Source organism: Cherax quadricarinatus, chromosome 33 (assembly GCF_038502225.1).
Source record: "Cherax quadricarinatus isolate ZL_2023a chromosome 33, ASM3850222v1, whole genome shotgun sequence".
NCBI lineage: Eukaryota > Metazoa > Arthropoda > Malacostraca > Decapoda > Parastacidae > Cherax > Cherax quadricarinatus.
This window is the reverse complement of record NC_091324.1, coordinates 20843456-20860574: the sequence shown is the minus strand read 5'-3', so window position 1 is coordinate 20860574 and position 17119 is coordinate 20843456. Positions and strand designations below refer to the sequence as shown.

The window sequence follows — 17119 nt, the reverse complement described above, 5'->3', positions numbered from 1 at the left end:
CTTTCCTACATACTCTAACTTGAGCCTCACTATCCTCGTAAAAACTCTTCACTGCTTTCAGTAACCTACCTCCTACACCATACACTTGCAACATCTGCCACATTGCCCCCCTATCCACCCTGTCATACGCCTTTTCCAAATCCATAAATGCCACAAAGACCTCTTTAGCCTTATCTAAATACTGTTCACTTATATGTTTCACTGTAAACACCTGGTCCACACACCCCCTACCTTTCCTAAAGCCTCCTTGTTCATCTGCTATCCTATTCTCCGTCTTACTCTTAATTCTTTCAATTATAACTCTACCATACACTTTACCAGGTACACTCAACAGACTTATCCCCTATAATTTTTGCACTCTCTTTTATCCCCTTTGCCTTTATACAAAGGAACTATGCATGCTCTCTGCCAATCCCTAGGTACCTTACCCTCTTCCATACATTTATTAAATAATTGCACCAACCACTCCAAAAACTATATCCCCACCTGCTTTTAACATTTCTATCTTTATCCCATCAATCCCGGCTGCCTTACCCCCTTTCATTTTACCTACTGCCTCACGAACTTCCCCCACACTCACAACTGGCTCTTCCTCACTCCTACAAGATGTTATTCCTCCTTGCCCTATACACGAAATCACAGCTTCCCTATCTTCATCAACATTTAACAATTCCTCAAAATATTCCTTCCATCTTCCCAATACCTCTAACTCTCCATTTAATAACTCTCCTCTCCTATTTTTAACTGACAAATCCATTTGTTCTCTAGGCTTTCTTAACTTGTTAATCTCACTCCAAAACTTTTTCTTATTTTCAACAAAATTTGTTGATAACATCTCACCCACTCTCTCATTTGCTCTCTTTTTACATTGCTTCACCACTCTCTTAACTTCTCTCTTTTTCTCCATATACTCTTCCCTCCTTGCATCACTTCTACTTTGTAAAAACTTCTCATATATATATATATATATATATATATATATATATATGTATAAAAATATATATATATATATATATATATATATATATATACATATATATATATATATATATATATATTATATATATATATATATATATATATATATATATATATATATATATATGTCGTGCCGAATATGTAAAACTATTCAATTAGCAAGAACTCATTTAAAATTAAGTCTTTTCTAAAATTTTCTCTTATACGTTTAAAGATATATTTTTTTCATTAATGTTGATGTAAAAATTTATAATTTTGCACCAAAAGGAACTTAGAAAACTTACCTAACCTTATTATAACAAGAACAATTTATTTTAGCCTAACCCAACTAAATATATTTTAGATTTGTTTACAATAATTTAATACTAAACAAACACAGTGAAATATATTTTTTTCGTTAGGTTCAGAATGATTTTGGCGAAATTATTGCATACACATATTTTCACTTGTCCTATATGGCAAGATGAGCGTTGCTATATATATATATATATATATATATATATATATATATATATATATATATATATATATATATATATATATATGTATATATATATATATATATATATATATATATATATATAATTGTCGAGTGTTCTCGTCTTAATAAATGACTGTCAGGTAATAACTAATGACTCATCTACAGCGGGCTGAGAGCAGGACAGAAGTGAGCAGTCTGACGAGGAGCGACTCAACTGGGTCAAACCACTCGGCACACAGTGGAGTGCCAGAACTGTTAGTGGGACTCACCTATAATGGCACAACTGGCAGGCTGGCTGTTGAAGTCATTAAGGGGTCACACTTCAGGTGAGAACAATTTTATGGTGTACATCATACTCATTCTGTCATTATTACAGAGGCACCAGATGGTTCCTGGGTCCCTCACCATCGGCCTTTTCACTAAGCAAGTTACACTAGCGATGAGTTATTTACAGCACTGATGAGTTATTTACAGTAGGCAAAGTTAGAATTACTTACTGAGAATGTTTTTAATAAATGTCGTTAAGGCTCAAGTATTTAAACGTCTTAAACGCCCTTGAGGAAGTTGTCATTAAATCCTCAGATTTCTTCACATTTAGGTATATCATACTGCAGTGTGAAAATAATTCTGCCTACAGCGAGTATATGGGCCAAAAAAAAAAAAAAATAGGAAGCTTCTATTGATGCAGTAAATCAGTTTCGGATAAACGCAACAGAGATAGTAAACATATCAAGGAATTGAAAGTGAGGTTGAAAAAGGAATTCCACTTGATCACAGATAAACAGGATACTCAGACGATGTTGAGCTATCAACATGACCTGATAATTCTATCAGTGGCACTGGGTGCAGGCAGCTCGTATATGTGTGTGAATCTAGTGTGACCAATATTCAGTCGCAAGATTGAATACAGGTTGTTAGTAATCAGCGATGTTGTTTGTAATCAACGATGTTGTTAGTAATCAACGATGTTGTTAGCGATCTCGCAAGTGGTGGTTTAGCACCAGCAAGCAGTGCAAAAATGACAACCCACTTCGGGAGTTAAGGTCCTGACGTGCCGAATGTGTGCAGGAGTCTGCAGATTCATTACCCTGAACACCAGCATGGCCACAGGTCTTTTTGTTGTCTGTTGAAATTGAGACGTAATGGTTTCTTCAGTCCAGTGCAGAGAAGAAACCGCTGGCTAGGGAAACGTTTTCGGAAAAGATACCCAAGTCCTCCACAAGTATCTTATTTATCAACTAGTCAGTTTTCAAAACCATTTACTCATAAGTTACGTGATGTTTTTATGACATACGACAATCGAACAGGTGGTCGAGGAATTTAACAGTGGTAGGAAATCCATGTAGGCCTAGCGAAAAATAATTACTAGGGCAACCAGAGAAAGGTTTCAATCTCTTTTGTTGACTAAAACTTGAATCCGTGGGATGAGGCCGAACCGGAAGCACAATTATAGCACACTGCAACGATACACTCACAAACTGACAGGAACAAGCAATAGTCAAATCCGGGACATACAGGGTAGACTAAATCCTATGAGAGAGAACCCAGGTGAGCTTGTTGATGATACTGGGTAAACACCCTTGTGTCACTCCTTCCTCTTGAAAGATGTCGGTGGGAAGACTCATGGAGGTCTTTAGAAAAAGTGGCAGCAGGAACTGCTGCCAGGATTAGACTTTCATGCTGTTAGCACCAACAGTCTGGTTGCTCAGGTTATCCACCTGGAAGCTTGGTCTGGGACCAGTCTACGGAGGCGTTGACTCTAGGAGCACATCTCGAAGTGGACTCCAGGTAGCGCCATAAGCCTCTTCTAACTCTAAACACCCATTTCTGATACATAAAACCTTTTCTTTTAAATTTAGTAGAGGGGAGAACAGTATGTCTGATGCTATTAGTGGTTTGTCTTGGAAAATAGTCTGATAATGTTAATGTTACACTAAAACAACTCATAGTTGGTACGGATATTAAAACTATAACATAAGGTAGATCAAGAACAACTAAAAAAAATATGTTTTATGCTCCAACATGGTCATGCGGAATTATGTCCCATTTACCACTCTCTAATTTAGGTCAGTGTTACCCGTGTGCCAACCCTCGGCAGCTGGGTTTGAGGATGTATTTGTTCCTATGCTTCAGTACTTACACCTTTCGACACTATTTCTTTCATTATCACTCTTAAATTGAATTTGGGCTGCAGGAATTTTGAGACCTGGTCTCAGACCGGACCGCAGGGGCGTTGACCTCCGAAACCCTCTCCAGGTATACTCTCAGGGAAAGCCTACTCTGGTTCTTCCTCTCCGAAAAGTCGGGCCGCTACCTTCCATTTTAGACTTGCAGCTCTACTAATTACATTTTCCAGATTAATAGACCATCTATTGTGGTACCTGGATAAAGAGAGGGTCGTTCCACAACTGGCTTTTTGCTCCGGCTTCATACGTACATTCACGATATTTTGCTAGAGGTCACTTTGTGGTGGCGGTCTTTTCTCGACCAGACAAAAGCTTAGGATACTATTTATGATACCCATTTCTGGAACCGTGGGACTTACTCCCAATTTACCTCAAAGCCTCTATTGCAAATCGGTATTTTTCTTTCTGATTCAATGGCAGATTTTCCAGACTTTGTTCAAGCCGAAGGCATTGCACAAGGGTGTGTAATTAGCACAATCTTATTTTCATTGGACATTAATGATCAGTTTTAGCTCGGAGACTTTGGCTTTCTTTATATGTGAATGTTGTCGACATAGCTTATCCTGGTACTAACATTCAACAGGTTTTCCTTACAGAACGCTATTGACTTCACGTCCACTTGGGCTACACTACATAACTTTAAGTTCTCAATGTCCTAAGCGAACTTCTGTACATTAACTCAGCACCCTTTCCTTTCCCGTGTCACACTCTCCGTATATTACTTCCCAGCCAAGCTGCTTAATTCCTCGGTCTCCTCTTTGATTGTTGGATGTCACGAAACTCACACATTTCATCTCATGCAGTGGGATGGATCGGGTAACAGATATTCCTTGGATGACAATGTATTTCGTTGCTTTATGCTAGTTCATTATCCACGGTACATACAAAATTAAAACACAATTTTAACACCTGTTGAACTTGATGCTGTATTTCAAAATAAATGAATGAAACAATTTTTAAAATATAATTAATATTAGCATGATTGTCAGTTATAATAAGCAAGCAATGTCAGAAATTATTTAATTCAATTTTGTTTGTGTGTAAGGGTAGTGCATTTCCGAGAGCATTATTGCTACAGATGACGATCACTCACAAGTATGCTCACAAAATGTGAAACTGAATGGTGTGTGCTTAGGAAGGTAGTGCATCTCGGACTGTGTTGCCGTTATACTAGAGTCATCAACTGTGTGAAGGTAGTGCATCCCAGAGAGTACTGATGTTGAGAGAAGTGACTTCCAGTCATTCAGCTGACGTGTGTGTCACTCTCTGTGTGTTGCAGCAACGAGGTGGACAGTGTTCTGCCGCCGGTGGTGTGGCGCGTCTTGCCCAGAGATATACGTCGAGTGGGGCCGATCATGAGGTTCATTTATTACGACTACTACCACCCCAATCTTAACTTAATTCCCCCACCAAGGATACCTTGATGTTTAGTCAATGTTAAAATAGTCCCCATTCTTAAGAAAATTTCATGTTCCGATAGTTCGATGTTTTTATAACTTAATGTTTATCCAGTGTTAAAATAGCTCCTATTTTTAAGAAAGCCACACTTTACTGTGGTTCGATGTTTTGAGATCTTGATGTTTAGCCAATGCTGAAACTGACCCCATTTTTTTAAGAAAATTCCCTCTTATGATAGTTCCTTGTTATGGAAGTTTTGTATTAAGGTTTCTTTAACGTCCCATGCTGAAATACTTCCTACTTAAATTAACACCAACAATTTAAGGGACGAGATGTGTTGTAACATCTTATCTCAGGTCCATTCTTATGACTTTCAAAACTTTGTTTTTTTTTTCTTAGAGCCTTTATAGGAGAACGGCACTTTGACGTCCGTATTGCTAATACTTTCTCCCCAGACTTCGTTCAAGATGAAAGGGTTCACCAAGGGTGCGTCATCGGCATAGCCTTATTCCTGATCACCATCACTGGTCTTGCCTCTTCTCCCTCAGAGAGATTTGATCCTCTGTATATGTGCATGATTTTGCGATTGCTTGTACTGTTATAAGCTTCCAACAGGTAACGTCCTGACTGTAACGTGCAGAAGATTATGCTTTTGACTGGGCTATGTCGAACGGGTTTAGGTTGTGTCCAAAACCCACTCCATTTCCTTTCAGTCCTTGATCTATGGTTTCTCTGTGGGGATCTCCCATCCCAGTTTGCCAGACGGTAAAATTTCTTGGCCTACTTTTTTCATTGCAGAATGTCGTAGAATTCCTATACTATGTTTCTGAAAGTGAAATGTCTCGGTAGATTGAGCTTAAAATTTTGCCGCATTATCCATGGGAGCAGATCATCAAGTTTTTCTTCGTCTTCACTAGGAGCTGGTTTTACCTAAGCGCTCGATTATGGCTGTACAGTTACTATGAAGCTCCACGCCCTTCTGGACGCAGCCTAAAAAGACTGATTCTGCATTAAGTATTTATAGCTAGACCGCAGTGCCTGATTTTGAGGATGTAAAGACGATTTGAGCTTCAGTGTTGCTTCAAGTTTTGAAAACCTCAGTAATTTCTTATTCATGAAAAAGGCTTTCTCCTATGATAGTTTCTTAATAACTTAAATAAGCTTAAGGACGACATGTAAAGCCTGGCCCTTGATTCGCCACTCAGTGACATCACAGACTCCCACGTGTGCGGTTTTCTCACCCATCACCACCATCGTAATTAATTTTACCCATTCAGCATTTGTTTTGTTGTCATACCGGAGAGCACTGAACAAAAAGTAACCCAGTTAAATGACGTAGCATCTTATAATGACATATTCATAAAAAAATATGATTACTGAATAAAAATAACCTAAAACTAAAATGTACATATTACAATAGGTGGCTGTGTGGAAAATACTTTCCACAGTTTTCGTTCATCCACGGCTGAATGTCTATTGACTGAGTATAATACGCACTCCCGTCGTTACTTGTTTGCCTCCGTATTGTGCATAACTGTCTGATTTCCAGGATACTCACATCAGCAGAGCTGCTGCTGCCTTTGACCAGCATCCATGTTTATTGCCATATAGCTCTTATAGTACTTCTCTTCTCTCTTCTCTTTATGGATCACCCACGGAGGTACTTTGCTGGATCTACCACCTTGTCCCTTTCCCCTTCCATGCTCGAAGTCTCGCATTTTTCCTTCAGCTTTGTGCTCCTTCTTATTTGAAGGTGCACACTCCCATGCTATTCCTGTACACACGGCTAGATCCAGATCTGTTGATGGTGTTGGTTATGTGGATGTTTTTCCGAACTTCGCGATCTAAGGACAATTTACCGAATAAAGCCAGCGTTTTCGCGGTGAACTAGTATGCACCTCTATATTATCAATCGCACTGCATCCTCTCTGGATCTTCCTTTGTCATAATTTTGAACTTTCCTAGTGTCTTGCAGGCAATTCGTTGCTTTGATTTCTTTTATACAACTGTTCTTCGTATTTAATAGCGGTTACGTAGCCTCGTTATTCGCCACAAAGATGTCGCCTTCTGTCGGGTCCCCTGAACGTGATGTTCAGAAAAATAAACTTCTAACCTCTACTCGTTCTGCGGTTAGAGACATTACAACTGACTCACTCGCCATGGGTTCTAACCCCATCCGCTCCAGTTTTTTTTTTAAGACATTACAAGCTCCTCTAGGGCTTTGACCTTTCCCGACTATTTTCGTATTCTTTCTCGATGGACTTGTGACTGTTAACAGTCACTGATCTACACTGGGGACCGATTAGAAGTTTTCAGTCAAAGCAAAGTTTCTGGTTAACTTCCTTCCATCATCACTGTTGTCTATGAGAAACAGTTCTATGCATGAGTATTGGCTGCATAGATAAGCATCTCTCGGAGAAACAACCTCTCTTGAGACTTGCTGTCTCGCCGACATTCCACAACCTTCTGACTGATCTTCCCGTTTATCAGTGGCCAATAAAATTCATTTCCGTCCTCTTTTATCGTCTCCCTGACGCCCTCAATCGGCTCTCTTCTTGGACAGTCAAACCATCATTCATTGCTGTCTCACAGACTGATATTGTGCCTAGTGCATCAACTTTTGCATCTGTCTCCTCCCCTGCACACGTCTTTTTCCTACCGTTCAGCACTGTACGACCCATTATGATTTCGCAATGTTTGCGAAAATAATTGTAACACTAATACTGCTAATAATAACGATAATAATAGGCTTATATAACAACGTATTTGCTTGGAATATTTTTACAGCTTAATAACCTGTTTGCTAAAATAACGTATATTCAGTATGAGCATGATTTCAGTACAATATCTGAAAGTATTTTATAGTAACTGCTTGCAATGAATGTTATGAATAGAAAAACATCATAATTCAATGATTTTGAGGGCGTAATGTGACCTCTCTTTCCTGGCTTACATGATCTATTATCGTTAATTGTTCTTTTGTTAACAGTGTCTAGGTAATTTTTATATGAATTTTATATATTTGTATTTCTGAGGATCATCTGAAGATTTGTGTTTCAGGGAAAGATCATTAAATTATGCAATTTTTTGTATATGCATATATTAAATTTTACAACGTAGCTAGGCTATGAACCTAGCTTAAATTCTCTATCATTTACGTAATATAAAAATATCATAACTGAACCTTCATAACTTTATTTTCCTTGGCAAGCGAATCTTTATTTGAATTATTTTTGTTATAGTATATGTTTCATTGTTGCTTAAAAAATGTTTCCTCCGTAAACTCACTGCAGCAGTTGTTCTGCAACTCTGTAACACAGCGGCACATGTACTACCTAGGTAATGCTATGATAACAAGTTAACATAGTGACACGTTTCATATATGTAATTGTGTATATATATATATATATATATATATATATATATATATATATATATATATATATATATATATATATATATATATATATGTATATATATATATATATATATATATATATATATATATATATATATATATATATATATATATATATATATATATATATATATATATATATATATTATATATATATATACATACACACACATATATATTGATCATTAACAACACTGCGACTAGTCAGGGAGTCGAACCCATGCTGCTTTGGCTTGCCTCGTGGTGGGCGAAAACTCATGACGCTTTAATACACAGGACAAGGATTGTGTGGTCCCGGGGATTAAGGCGTCATGAGTTTTCTCCCACCATGAGGCAGGTCAAAGCAGCATGGGTTCGACTTCCTGACTAGTCGCAGTGGACATATATATATATATATATATATATATATATATATATATATATATATATATATGTATATATATATATATATATATATATATATAAATATATATATATATATATATAAATATAAATACTAGGTAGTAGGTTGGTAGACAGCAACCGCCCAGGGAGGTACTACCGTCCTGCCAAGTGAGTGTAAAACGTAAGCCTGTAATTGTTTTACACGATGGTAGGATTGCTGGTGTTTTTTCTGTCTCATAAACATGCAAGGTTTCAGGTACGTCTTGCTACTTCTGCTTACACTTAGGTCACACTACACATACATGTACAAGCATATGTATACACACCCCTCTGGGTTTTCTTCTATTTTCTTACTAGCTCTTGTTCTTGTTTATTTCCTCTTATCTCCATGGGGAAATGGAACAGAATTCTTCCTCCGTAAGCTATGCGTGTTGTAAGAGGCGACTAAAATGCCAGGAGCAAGGGGCTAGTAACCCCTTCTCCTGTATATATTACTAAATATGAAAGGAGAAACTTTTGTTTTTCCTTTTGGGCCACCCCACCTCGGTGGGATACGGCTGGTGTGTTGAAAGAAAGATATATATATATATATATATATATATATATATATATATATATATATATATATATATATACTGTATATATATGGGCGTGTATACTTACAGCAACAGCATATTTATTATTTCCACTCTCTTGTTATTATTAGTTTTGTAAGTATAACATTAGGTCTATTAAATTAACCGATATGTAAAATAAGAAAACAACAATAAAAGAAAGGAAAAAATATATTCAATAGGAATTTATAAGTGAATTGTAAAATTGAAAATGTTCCAAAAACTCCTCGACAACTAAATGGATAAATGGCCTTAGTAATTCTTCCTTTGCCCTTTGAATTACATGTGTTGAAATCTTACACCAGTGAGAGGTAGCGGTTATCCTGGCACTCCTGTAGCTGGTGCTAGAGAAGGTAGCGGGAGGCATCTTGACATTACTTAAGATGTGCCAGAGAGGTATCACAAGCCACCTGGCACTGATAATATAATACCAGAGTGAGAAGTAGCAAGATGCACGTGGCTCTGCTTTCTATAGTGCCAGAGTGAGAGGTGTCACCTAGTACCGCTAAGACAGTGCCAAAGTGAGAAGTAGCATGAGGCACTTAGCACTGAGCAAGCTCGTCACAGACTGCCCTTCCCACGCCATACATAACACAGTATATCTGATGTGTCAGTGAAAAATGTCTTCCTTTTAGCCTGTGGTCGTATTCTGTTCTTCACGAACTGTGAACTCTCTCCTGATAGGTATACGGATCTTTGTAAGATTATGATTCGCTCGGCGATTAACCAATTGCTCACTAAATGATGAGATAATCTCGTGATTAAACAACCAATGGCTTATTGGGGATCTGTAAACCTGCTTGTATTTTAGCAGGAAACCTGCTGTATTTTAACAGTAGACCCACTGTATTTTAACAGTAGACCCACTGTATTTTAACAGTAGACCCACTGTATTTTAACAGTAAGCCTGTTTGTATTTTGCATTAGGTATGATGCACTTTAGCAATAGGCCTACTCTATTTTATACCTGTAACAAAACATTTTAAGCACCTTTGAAATAAATTTATAAATCATTCAAAATAAACCATAGTTTTCATAATACAAATAAAATCCCAGATTTGGTTTATTAATGAAGTAACTTAAAGATACCTCTTCATGTACATTGTTGTCTAGTTTCAAGTGTTATCTTTACTTTATTCAAAATAAATAAACTTAGTACATTTTAACAAGTGTAAGTTTGTTTGCTATTAGTTTTGGCGCAAAAAATGCATATAAAATTTTCGTAAATTGATTCCACTGTTTTCCTTGTTGGAAGAGGGAAAGGGATTGATGAATCTCAGGTTAGTTCCATTTTTCCTTGTTTGATATAAAGTCTTAGCACCGATGAAAACTCCCACTTTGATAGAATTCATCAGCTCATTACTATGATTAGTCCTGCATTTACCCAGAGTAAACTGCATTTGTTAACAGTAAGAGAAATGTAACTTCATTCCACAAGTTTACGTGACTGTGCAGTAAGTCCACCTGATTGTTTACAAGAGGTAATTTGTGGTAATTGCTTGTGCGGTCATTTACAGGAACGGTGATGATTTCAGGAACATGGCGAACACCCGAGCTCCAGACACCTACGTCAAGTTGGTCCTTATGTCATCCAGTGGACAAGAAATTGCCCACAGCAAAACATCAGTCCGTCGGGGCCAACCTAACCCACTCTTTAAAGAAACCTTCATGTTTCAGGTTAGATAGCACTAGGGGAGAAGATTTGACATTTGCCTTGTAGTGCAGGCAGCAGCAAATGCATTCACTCACGTGTATTTACTTGTGTTTGGTATGAGCCTCTCAGTCGTACCTCTCGACCTTCCATTAACTAAAATAATTTAATACTAACCTTGTGTTGAGCCGGTATCCTGTCTGTTCCGGTAACTAATGTAAGTCAGGGTATTTCTCGAAAATTGTTAGCAATATGCCACCATGAATAAAATACATTGACATTTCTTGAATATTTGTGAGTTGTCTCTGAATTTGATTTATTAATCATTAAGACACGTAATAATGTAAGGTATGTTAGTGGTTTATCTGACAAAGTTTACATTTAGTTAAGTCTCAATCAGCTGGTGGAACAAACTCACAGAGGTATTTGCAGTTGTGGCATCCAATAAACTGCTGATTTTACTGGATACCTTCAAGAAATGTGGTTCTTCCTGCATAATAAAATGAGAACTGATGGACTGACTGGTCTTAAAGTCCAGAGTTCTGTCTCAACTGACTGAAGTTCACTTAAAGCTCTTAGTAATATCCTTAAAGTATTAGTTGACATTTCTGTGTTGACATTTCTGTGTCATTAGGTTTATCATTCATTTGAAGAACAATGTGAGAAGGAATCCACAAAAACGTGTACTCTAGTAGCCAGGGTACACGTTTTGTTGATTCCCTTTCACTTTTTCAGGATACATGCAGTTTGTTTAGTGGTTTCTTCAGCAGACGACTGCATCACTGGTGAAGTGGGGTGACTTCAGTTAGGATAGGATTTTCTTCGAGTTAGGGTTAGCCACGCAGGATAGCCCAAGAAAGTCAGTGCGTCATCGAGGACTGTCTAACTTATTTCCATTGAGATCCTCAATCTTGTCCCCCAGGATGCGACCCACACCAGTCGACTAACACCCAGGTACCTATTTGCTGCTTGGTGAACAGGTGTAAGGAAACGTGTCGATATGTTTCCACCAGCCGGGAATCGAACCCGGGCCCTCCGTGGGTGAAGCGAGAGCTTAAGCTACCAGGCCACCCCTGGTAGGCAACGCTTTCGCTTTACACACAATGTCCGTTGCTCGATTCCCGGCAAGAGTGGAAACATTGAGCGTGTTTCTTTACACATGTTATCCCTAGCAAGCAAACAAGTAGGTACCTGGGTGTTGGTCTACTGCTGTGGGTCGCATCCTGGGAACAAGATTGAGGACCCCAATGGAAATAAGACAGACAGTCCCTCGATGACTCACTGCCTTTCTTCGGTTATCCTGGGTGGCAAACCTTTCAGGGTTAAAAATCCGAAGAAAATCTTAACTTGTAGCCCGGTGGCCTGGTGGCTAAACCTCCCGTTTCACACACGGAGGTCCCGGGTTCGATTCCCGGCGGGTGGAAACATTTCGACACGTTTCCCTACACCTATTGTCCTGTTCACCTAGCAGCAAATAGGTACCTGGGTGTTAGTCAACTGGTGTGGGTCGCATCCTGGGGGACAAGATTAAGGACCCCAATGGAAATAAGTTAGACAGTCCTCGATGACGCACTAACTTTCTTGGGTTATCCTGGGTGGTTAACCCTCCAGGGTTAAAAATCCGAACGAAATCTTATCTTATCTTATCTTGACTCAGTGATGTCTCTTGTTGCTTCGGTTACTTGTTATAATAAACTGTCTCAGTGTTTCTGTTCCCTCTGCTCGGTGGACATACTGTTTTATTGTGTTCAGATATTGCCCAATTTTTTGGTCGTTTCTAGGAATTACGTTGGTCCTTCAGCTATTTCCTGCTTTATATGTAGTGGGTAGATGCCACTTCCCAAAATGTTAAGGTCTTCCAACTGGCGAGGTTAGCCAGTTGAGAATAAGAGAAAACAAACAATCCCAAGAGAAAACGGAGGCAGAAGAGATGACATTAAGGAAAATAAGTGGTAGACATGACTCACGAAATCGTAATGACACGATTGCAAACAAACCATACCACGGGCGGGATTGAACCAGCGGTCGGGTTGGGTAACATTCACCAGGAAACAGGGCTAAAAGTGGTAGAAAGGTCCAAATAGTGGTGAAATAAAAAGAGATAAATGTAAGAGGTTTTAATCCCACATTTTTTATCAAACCCTACACAGAAAGTGTTTTTTTTCTCTCATACTTTAAATCGTCTTATTTCGTTATTCTTTATGACAAATAGTTTTTTTTACAATTATTGTATATTATTTCAGTGACTGCTTCCTAAATACCTGCCTAAAATGTTATGTGGAAAATTTTATAGGAGTGATTACTTGTACATACCTCAACATTACATGCATACGAGTAATCTCCTTGGGAGACAACAACGATATTGTTTACCATAGTCACCCATGTAGACATGTGAGAAAACTTAACCACCTCTGGTCACTGCAGGTGGCCCCTCGACCCTCACAATCTTATCCATATCTATCCGAGACCAGTATAAATTGGGTAGCACCCTCAAGTACGGCGCTACTAATTAATTGTGGACTGTATAGATTATATTAGTTTAACTGAATGAAGGGGGGGGGGGTAGGTTACACATGGATATACCCATCAAGGAAAAAACACTTGTACATAATCCCACCACTTACCAGATATTCTCTGGGGGTCACTTGATGTAGCTGGATCACCCATAACCTATCCAATTACAACATACCTAACTGGCCAGTATCAGTCTGCTATAACTAGAAGGGTTACTTAACTGTGGGTGATTGATACTCCTTATTTCCTCCATTCACCATCTCATTTCGATGTCCTGCTACACCGACACGGTTCTCATTCCAGCAGGAATGAGAACCGTGTTTAGAAGTCGTGACTCAATGAACTTCACTTTCCTCGTCACGGGAACAACGTGGTCTGATGTGTTCACTCGGAGCAAGGCGACTTATTTCACTTCACGCGTTCTCTTAGCGTTATTATCATTAATTACATTACAATTCACAAGACGATTTAATGTCTCATAATTATTATACACATTAGAGATCACTCCATTAAGATCTGAGACCGATGAGTGATGATTCAAATTAAAATTAAAATTCAAAGTTTATTCTCTATAAAGATTACAATGTTGAATTTACAGAATTTGGTTGTTGTGTGGTTTACATGTAGTTAAATAATGATTACAGAGTGTACCACTAGAACGCCTAGCATGGCTAGGCATTTCGGGCAGACTTAGTTTAATTCTTTATTTTAAAATATTACAAATTATGAGGTAAGTTGGTATTATGGCTTAGTGACTAAATACTAGTTTGTGAGTTTAGCAATGTGAATGCTTTTGTTTTGGCACAGTACATAGTTTCAGTATTGGAGTATCATAGGATTCATTATTTTAAGATTGAGATTAATATTTCTGTTTATGGTCAAATGGGTGAGTGAGTGTAAGTGTGAACCACCAGGTTGTATTCGTGTAGTTAGTTGATGGTGTTTATCAGGGAGATAAGATGTTTTCTAATGGTAGTTTTGAAGGTGATGAATGTGTCTGCAGTTCTAGAGTTCTCAGGTAGGGTGTTCCAGATTTTAGGGCCTTTGACATACATTGAATTTTTGTAAAGGTTTAGTCGGACATGGGGAATGTCGTAGAGATGTTTGTGTCTGGTGTTATGCCTGTGGGTTCTGTCACAACTATCAAGAAAGCATTTTAGGTCAAGGTTGATATTGGAGTTTAAGGTCCTGTAGATGTAGATTGCACAGTAGTAAGTGTGGATGTACTGAACAGGGAGTAAGTTTAGATCTATGAAGAGTGGGGGGGGGTGTTCCCAGGGATGGGATTTAGTGATTATTCTTACTGCAGCTTTTTGTTGGGTTATTATTGGCTTTAGGTGTGTTGCTGCAGTTGATCCCCAAGCACAAATAGCATAGGTGAGGTATGGATAAATAAGTGAGTGGTATAGTGTGAGAAGGGCATTTTGCGGCACGTAGTATCGTATCTTGGAGAGGATCCCAACTGTTTTGGATACTTTTTTGGTTATGTGTTGGATATGGGTGCTGAAATTCAGGTTGTTGTCAAGGTATAGGCCTAGGAATTTACCCTCATTATGTCTGGTAATTAGTGTTGTCGATCTTAATGTTAATTTGTGCATCTCCTGCTCTGCTACCAAACATAATATAGTAGGTTTTGTCAGTGTTAAGCGTAAGTTTATTGGCTGTCATCCAAGTCGATATTTTGATCAGCTCCTCGTTAACAATGGTGTTGAGGGTGGCATTTTAAACCAAGGGTACTTTTCCCCGAGACACAGTCCATGGTGACGCGCCAGTCACTCGGTCCTACCCTTATTCACTCATTTTACCACTTTATTACGGTGGTCCGGTAAATTACGTTCCCTCACTCTCCACAAGGAACAGTTACGACACTTCCTACTATGAAATGAGGCCTATATTAATCCTTAGGCCACCATGAACACCAATTTCCTGGTTCCATGCTTTCCCAGCCTCCTCACTACATTCAAAAACACACCCGCCTCCCGTGCCTCAGTTCGACCTATACCCCCGCACGTCTGCGCAGGCGCAGCGGGAACCCAGTTGGTTCCATTCAAAATACAAATACATTTTGACCCAAATCAACACATTAAACACTTATTAGGCACTATTGCTTCGGAAATTAAATAATTTCCACACTGCGGCCGGGTGGAAGTAGTTGTTAGACGACTTAAATTGCGTTAAAGCCCTCTCTAGATTGCGCTGCTGTTTTCCTAGTGGGTCTTACTACAATTTCTTCTTGCATTACTCGGTCAGTGTATTCAATATCACTCGTGTCACTTTCCCTTAGATTTCCATCTGCACTGGATTGAACACCATTTAATTCTAAGGGAATTAATTTATTAATGGTACGCAAACTTTCCTGACCACGACACAACACTTTGACGTTTCTGACAACACCTTGTGCATCTGGGTATAATGTAACTACCTTGCCCAGAGGCCACAATGTTCGATGTTGTTCAGTATCAATTAACACAATGTCACCTGGTTGAATGTTCTGTCGGTTTACTGCCTCTGGCGCACCATAAAAGTGTTCACGTAGTGTAAGAAGATATTCTTTATGCCACACATCGGACCAATGAGTAATTACCTTATTTAACATCTTGAACTTATCACTCAACACAGTCACGTTATTGTAATCCTCATCACTTCCCTCGGGATTATCTCTATAGATAGGTGCTTCTAACCTTCGTCCGCATATTAGGTGAGAGGGAGTCAGGATCTCCGCGTCAGGAGTGTCGCTCATGTATGACAGAGGGCGATTGTTTACCCGATTCTCTGCCTCCACCAACACTGCACGGAATTCCTCCAAATTAATTCTCTTCCTGTGTAGCACCTTACGAAGACATCTTTTCGCTGTACCTATCATTCTTTCGTACAGTCCTCCCTGCCAAGGGGCTCTGGGAGTAATAAATTTCCAGACACACCCTCGCTGGGTCAACAAAGACTGTACATCATCACTCTTATTTAATTCCATCAAGTGTTGAGCACCCACTACAAAATTGGTGGCATTATCTGAGATCATCAATCTTGGACAGGATCTCCTAGCTGCAAATTTCCAGAACAGCTGTATGAACTGTTCTGCAGACAAGTCCTGAGCCACTTCTAGATGAACAGGCCTAGTAGCTGTACAAGTAAATAGACATACATACACCTTCAAGGGAACACCATCTGAAGTACCTGTTAAAATTATTGGCCCACTATAGTCCACTCCGGTCACATCAAATGGTTTTAGCAACTGCACGCGTTCCTTGGGCAATGGTGGAGGACCTGGGTACATGTAGGTTCTGGCATCCACCCGGCGACATATTACACACGACTTGATAACCCTTTTTACACTTTGCCGTCCTTGTGGAATCCAGAAGGTTTCCCGAATACAGTTTAAGGTATCCTGTACCCCACCGTGCATCACGTTATTATGGGCATTAAAGACTATCAAGGTTGTCAGGTGATGAGTTTTGGGCAGCAAGATAGGGTGCTTAGCATATTCCCCCAATTCAA

The 17119-nt window shown here is 38.9% G+C and overlaps 1 protein-coding gene across 3 annotated transcripts in view; it reads left to right on the top strand.

Annotated features, from left to right (window-relative positions):
* The window catches only part of Syt14 (Synaptotagmin 14), a 136340-nt gene that overhangs the window by 112423 nt on the left and 6798 nt on the right, over positions 1–17119 (top strand). For 2 of the 3 annotated variants that reach the window (XM_070090897.1, XM_070090899.1), the window contains 2 exons: positions 1625–1785; positions 10977–11136. In XM_070090897.1, the coding sequence (XP_069946998.1) occupies positions 1625–1785; positions 10977–11136 (321 nt within the window). The remainder of the gene's footprint in view (positions 1–1624; positions 1786–10976; positions 11137–17119) is intronic. The other variant, XM_070090898.1, reaches the window with a different exon arrangement.